The sequence below is a fragment of the Muntiacus reevesi genome, chromosome 17 (assembly GCF_963930625.1).
Source record: "Muntiacus reevesi chromosome 17, mMunRee1.1, whole genome shotgun sequence".
Classification (NCBI taxonomy): domain Eukaryota; kingdom Metazoa; phylum Chordata; class Mammalia; order Artiodactyla; family Cervidae; genus Muntiacus; species Muntiacus reevesi.
The window spans coordinates 7,403,084-7,409,083 of NC_089265.1; the positions used below are offsets into that span (position 1 = coordinate 7,403,084).

Here is a 6,000-nt window from a genome sequence, read left to right on the forward strand (position 1 = left end):
GTATTCTGATTGACGATGCATCTGGGTTGTGATGCTCAAGCATTGAGAAGTAAATGGATCAACTGGATGCTATGAACTTACCATTAAATACTTTGGTGGTGATGCTCATTCAATACTTTGCTGATCCCCATGCAAGACTTCCTATCTTGTTTTTTCTCATCTATAAAATCTGGATTAAAGAGATCTGTAGAAGTACATCAAACAATGAAAGAGAGAAAATAGAACAATGAAATGCTTATTGGTGGAGTCACTAATTTTTCTGCAAGGCACTTGATTCTAAGCCTGAAGAGGGAAAAGTGAGAATGTTGGCATTGATTTGCATAACCAGCAGGAAAGTCCCTCTGGACTCCCACAGTTGGTCTTTCTAAATCAGTTTGGCTCCAAGCACTGGCTGAACAACACAGCTGAGTGTGAAGAAACAGCAGTACGTAAACATTAACCTCTTGCAAGCAGAGCAGAGCAAACAGTGAGAAGGAGTCAGATCTCGTGCCAAGTAAGAGCAGCTGGTGACCTCAGTGACCAAGTGTCATTAATGGAAAACACTGCACTAGGAGCTGAGGAGACCCCGGGAGCGAAGCTGGGACACTGGATAGCTCATTAAAACTCTTCTGGACTCAGCCAGACTGCCACACTGCTACCTTGGCTCTGGCTGTGGTTCCAACAAAGTTAACTGGGAAGTGAATTTTGGAAACTGTAAATGTGTGACCAGGTTACAAGTTATTATCCCATTTCTTCCTCAGTAGGAAAAAAAAAACAAAACACTAAATATATCAAGAACCTTCTCCTAGGTCATGAGCACAAAATGGGTCCCATGCCCCACACTCCAGCTCTACCTGAAGAGGTAGAACTTAGAGGTCAGAGGTTTGGGCTCCGGAGTCTGATTTCTGAGCGCCTCATCCCAGTTTGGTGAGCTTTGTGACTTGTCATGAGGACTGACTTTGCTGAGCCTCAGCCTCTTCATCTGTAAATTGTGAGTGCATGCATGCTTGTTAAGTCACTTCAGGCATGTCCAGCTCTTTGCGACCCTATGACTCTAGCCCGCCAGGCTGTTCTGTCCATGGGATTCTCCAGCAAGAATACTGGAGTGGGTTGCCATGCGGTCCCCCAGGTGATCTTCTCGACCTTGGGATCGAACCCAGGCCTCTTATTTCTCCTACACTGGCAGGTGGGTTCTCTACCACTAACAACATCTGAGAAGCACAGAAATTGTGAATGGGATGGTGATATTACTTCCAGAGTTGGGGTGAAGATTAAGTGCTGCATATCAACATACCCAGTTCGTGCCCCCCCTCCCCAATTCATATGTTGAAACTCTAGGCCCCAGTGTGACAGTGTTGAGAGCAGGGCCTTTGGAGATGATCAGACGTTGCGGTCCTGGGAGTGGAGCCTTTTGGTGGGATTATTGTCCTTATAGTGGAAAAGAGACCAGAGCACTCTCTCTGCATCACGTGAGGACACAGTGAGAAGGTGGAAGAACCTGTCAGCCAGGAAGAGTGCTCTCACTGGGAACTGAATCAGCACACCAAGTCCTTGAACTTGGACTTCCCAGCCTGCAGAACCGTGAGAAATAAATGTCTGTTGTTTAAGCCACTCAGTTTATGGTATTTTGTATGGCGGCCTGGGCTGACTAATACCTACTCAGAAAGCTTAGAACAGTGCCTGGCTCACAGTAAAACATCCAATAAATATTAGCATGTATTTATGCTTGGCTCTTTTGAAATAAGAAGTATTGCAAATACTCTGAAATGTTTAAAGAATAAGGTGACAGCATACCACCACCCAGCATATAATATAAAACAGCATCAATAGAGTTGAAGCCCCGAATACCTTCCTGAATCGCTGTCTCTCCTTCCTGCCCAGAGGTAACCATGCTCCTAAACTTGATATTTATCATTCCCATGCATTTCTTTATACTCTTACTCCATTTGTAAACAATGAGACAGCTGGAAATGCTTCCAAGCCAGGACTGACACACAAGCCTTCCAGAAGGATTTGGACTCAGTATCTAGCTTACTGCAAAGGGCTGGGTGGCAAGCGTGTCCTCATTTGTCACCTCCCTCTCTGATTTGTCACCTCCCTGCCCTGAGAACGGGATACCCACTCTGTGCTCTGCTTAGTCATTCAGTCGTGTCCGACTCTTTGGGATCCCATGGGCTGTAGCCCGCCAGGCTCCTCTGTCCATGGGATTCTCCAGGCAAGAATACTGGAGTGGGTTGCCATGCCCTCCTCCAGGGGATCTTCCCAATCCAGGGATCGAACCCGGGTCTCCCGCATTGCGCGCAGATTCTTTACCGTCTGAACCACCAGGGAATCCTGGCTACTCTCCCTAGGTGGGCCCCAAATGATGATGCAAGCCGGTCTGTTAACCGGGGTCTGGGCCCCGCCCCAGTGCCCCTCCAGCGTGGTGCTGACGCCTCCCCTCCCCCGTTCCTTTGCAGATGGAGATGCGGCTTCAGGACCAGCAGCTGGCGCGGCAGCTCATGCGCCTGCGCAGCGACATCCAAAAGCTGAAGATCGAGCAGACCTGCGACCTCCACCGGCGGATGCTCAACGACGCCACCTACGAGCTCGAGGAGCGGGACGAGCTGTCCGACCTCTTCTGCGACGCTCCCCTCGCCTCCTCCTTCAGCCTTTCTGCACCACTCAAGCTCATCGGGGTCACCAAGATGAACATCAACTCCCGCAGGTTTTCTCTGTGCTGAGAAGCCCGAGACGGGGCGGTGGAGCCAGAACGAGGGTTTGGGAGGTGGACCGGGGATGTAGGAAGGGAGCTGAGGCCCAGCTACCCCAGGGGGTCTCTCTGGAGGCAGGGTGTCCCCAGGACGAGTGGTCTGGGAGCCCAGCTGTGGAGCCAGTGCCCCCATGCCTGACCCTGGTTTAATACCCAGAGTCCTGCAGAAGGGCTGCTCCATCCGATGTTCAGTGAGACCTGGGTACCCCACGCACACATCTCATCCCCCCTCTTGGTAACCCAGATTCCTGTTTCCCGGAATCACTGGTGCTATGACCTGGGAACCCAAAGTGGGGGGTGGGGGCAAAGCTGTGATTCTTGCAGAAGGCTTCCCCAAGGACACCGAACCCCAGAAGGGAGGCATTAGATACGTCAGCCGCGCCTATTGTGCTCTGAGGCTCACTTCACCCTAAGTGGTTGACTCAGCAACCTCAACAGGGACCCACCAGCAAAGGAAAATCAAAAAGAATAACTGGTGGCACTTGGGAAAGCAGGCCCCACCTGCTGCCAGCGCCCTGGGCGAGGTCTTGGACCTTGGCCTCACAGATGCCAGGTAAACTGTTTCCGGTATGTGGGGTCCTGCCAGTGTAGCCGGGGTAGAACAGGCAAGACTGTTGCCTGCTCTGGCTATATACACTGGTCCCAACATCCAAAGAACCCCTTTGCTGTCACCCCACAAGCTGGCATTGGTAAGGCCTAGGGGTGGGCTTCCCCAGGGGGACCAGCAGAGGCCTCCTGGTGGATTCTGACATTGTCACCTCCGCATGTTCGTGCCCTCCGCAGAAGCTCTCCCTGAGCCGCCTCTGAGCTTCTGTGCCTGATTTAAGCACCTGACTTTAACTGAATCAGACTGTTACTAACCTATGGCCAGCTTGTTTATAACTGCTTGATTTTTGCCCAAATGGCGTACCAGTGGGTAGGTCAAGTTTGACAGAGGTTCAGGGTTTGGTTTTAAAAGGTTCTGCCTAAGGACAGGTGGGGGAGTCAGCAAGGTGAGGATGAGACCTCCTCAGTTTAGGAAGTTAACCTAGTGGAGCGCCCTGTGCCTGGGGGTTCTGGGTGTTTGACCCAAAGTCTTTGATCCTTTTAGCCAAGCCCTCTGGTTCATAGAGGAATAAAAGAGGCTAGTGGAGGGCCCCCCCTCCACTAGCCTCAGTGGCTAGTAGAATATGGATGTGTTAATTATAATCATTATTAATAATGCCTACACCAATCATGTATCAATGAACTTGAATTCCAAAGATGGTACTAAGGCTTTGCCAAACCTCGAACTGCCAACCTCTCTACTCTCCACCTCACTCAACCCTGTCACCTCCCAAGTTAAAATTCTGCTTGCCATCAGCATTCCGTCATGAAGTGAGGGGTCCTGTTGCTCTGTCTTTCATGCTTCATCTTCCTGTAGAGTTTTATCAAACCCCATGCACACTTGCATACACACACACACACCATGACCCATGATGGGGCAAGGTTGGTTTCCTCTTGTGGGCTGGGAGTAGGAGTTTGTAAATGATTGGTCCCTGGTTAGAGGATAATTTGGTGTTTCCTTGTGATTTCTAAGAGCCAGATGGTTTATGCTTCCCTCAAAGATGCTACAACCACCTAACCAAGGTCTGTTTCAAGCTGACTCTGAGCAGTGGCAGAACTCAGTGGATTCTGAGGTCCATGGAGAAGGCCTGGGTGGAAGGCCAGGCTGCCCCACGCCTGTCCTCACCCCAGCGATGCCTTTCCTCGGGGGTTCTGTACAGATGCTGCCAAGCCCTACAGAGGCACGCCTGCCAGGCTTCCTCCAGAAGAACCCTTGAGGTCATGGGGTATCAGGCTGGCCTGCACACACACACCCACTCTACAGAGACGTTAACATGTACACACCCAACCCACATGGGCAAGCCCATTCCGTATTCTGGAAGAAAAGTACCAAACTGGTTATTTTTCTTTCTAGAAACCAGTCATTACAGTAACTGAAAAAGCTGGAATCAACCAAAGCTGAGTGATCTAGCTGAATGTCATCAGTCCATGGATGAGGCAACTGGGCAGTTCAGTTGCTCAGTTAACCTGATGATTCCTTTCTTTGAGATCAAGGCACACACCTTTTGAAATAGGTTAGTTGTCTGAGCTATTGTGTTTAGTTCATCCCAAGAGAATCTTACTTTGGGATAAGGGAGGAGGGGAATAGGAAGAGAAGCGCAGGGGAAAGACAGGTGTGTTTTCTTACTCGTTGTGCAGCATCTGTTAGCAGCCTTATTTCCAAGGTGAATGCAAACAACTAACCAGGTCAGTTCAGCTCTGTGAAGTCCCTGCCTCGTGTGGTCAAGAGATGTCCGAGTCAGTCGCAGCCTAACCTTCATCACCTCAGAGCAGCCTTCCAGCCCTATCGTGTGTATACAACACTGTTGCAGTTTTACTCATTATCTGCCCATCTCTCTGACACCCCCAAGAACCCCTGGGTGTAAAACTCGAAGTCTGCATTAACACTGCCACGCGGGGCAATGTCTGACACCTTCGTGGGCTCAGCAGTGATCCCGGAGGCCTGGGGAGGCCAGGCAGGCTTGAGACGACCTGCCCCTGCCCCAGGCCTCCTCCCTGTAGCAATACCAAGTGCTATTATGTAATCGATGGACAATTTATAATTTTATTTTTTATGATTGTTTCTATATTGCTGTTAGCAAAAGTGAAATTAAAATATTTCAAAAGGACATCTTTATAAAGAGGAGAAATGTGCTTCCTTTTGCCTTGTTCCCGTTACAGCACACACAGGGCCAAGCACGGAATTGGAAGAAAGAGAAGCAAAGAGGGAGATCGGGAGGGAGTGAGGAGGACGGGGAGAGAGGAGGAGCTACTGTCCTTCCTTCAGGACGCCTTCCCTCACGGAGGGCTGCTTGCTAGTGATGCCATCAGGAGCGTCCCAGCTCAAGATGTGAAATTAAGATACCCAGCCATTATTCCTGAATTTGACCAAAGCCGGACCCAAAGCAAACCCATTCTCTCCTACATTGTGTTAAATCGCTTCAGTCCTGTCTGACTCTTTGCGACCCCATGGACTGTAGCCCTTTAGGCTCCTTTGAGATTCTCCAGGTAAGAATACTGGAGTGGAGGGCCATTTCCTCCTCCAGGGAGTCTTCCCGACCCAGGGCTTGAACCCAAGTCTCTTGCATCTCTGGCATTGGCAGGCAGGTTCTTTACCACTAGCGCCCCCTGGGAAGCCCCTCTCCTGCATTAAAGACTTCAGAGGTGACTGGGTTCAGAATACTTGGGTCAAACTCAGAGCACAG

General features: G+C 50.3%; 1 protein-coding gene across 2 annotated transcripts in view; it reads left to right on the plus strand.

Annotated features, from left to right (window-relative positions):
* The window catches only part of FAM167A (family with sequence similarity 167 member A), a 30,203-nt gene extending 24,784 nt beyond the window's left edge, over positions 1-5,419 (plus strand). For both annotated transcript variants that reach the window (XM_065907939.1, XM_065907938.1), the window contains one exon: positions 2,439-5,419. In XM_065907939.1, coding sequence (XP_065764011.1) covers positions 2,439-2,702 — 264 coding nt within the window. In that variant the 3' untranslated portion in view covers positions 2,703-5,419. The remainder of the gene's footprint in view (positions 1-2,438) is intronic.
* The last annotated feature ends 581 nt before the right edge of the window (positions 5,420-6,000 follow it).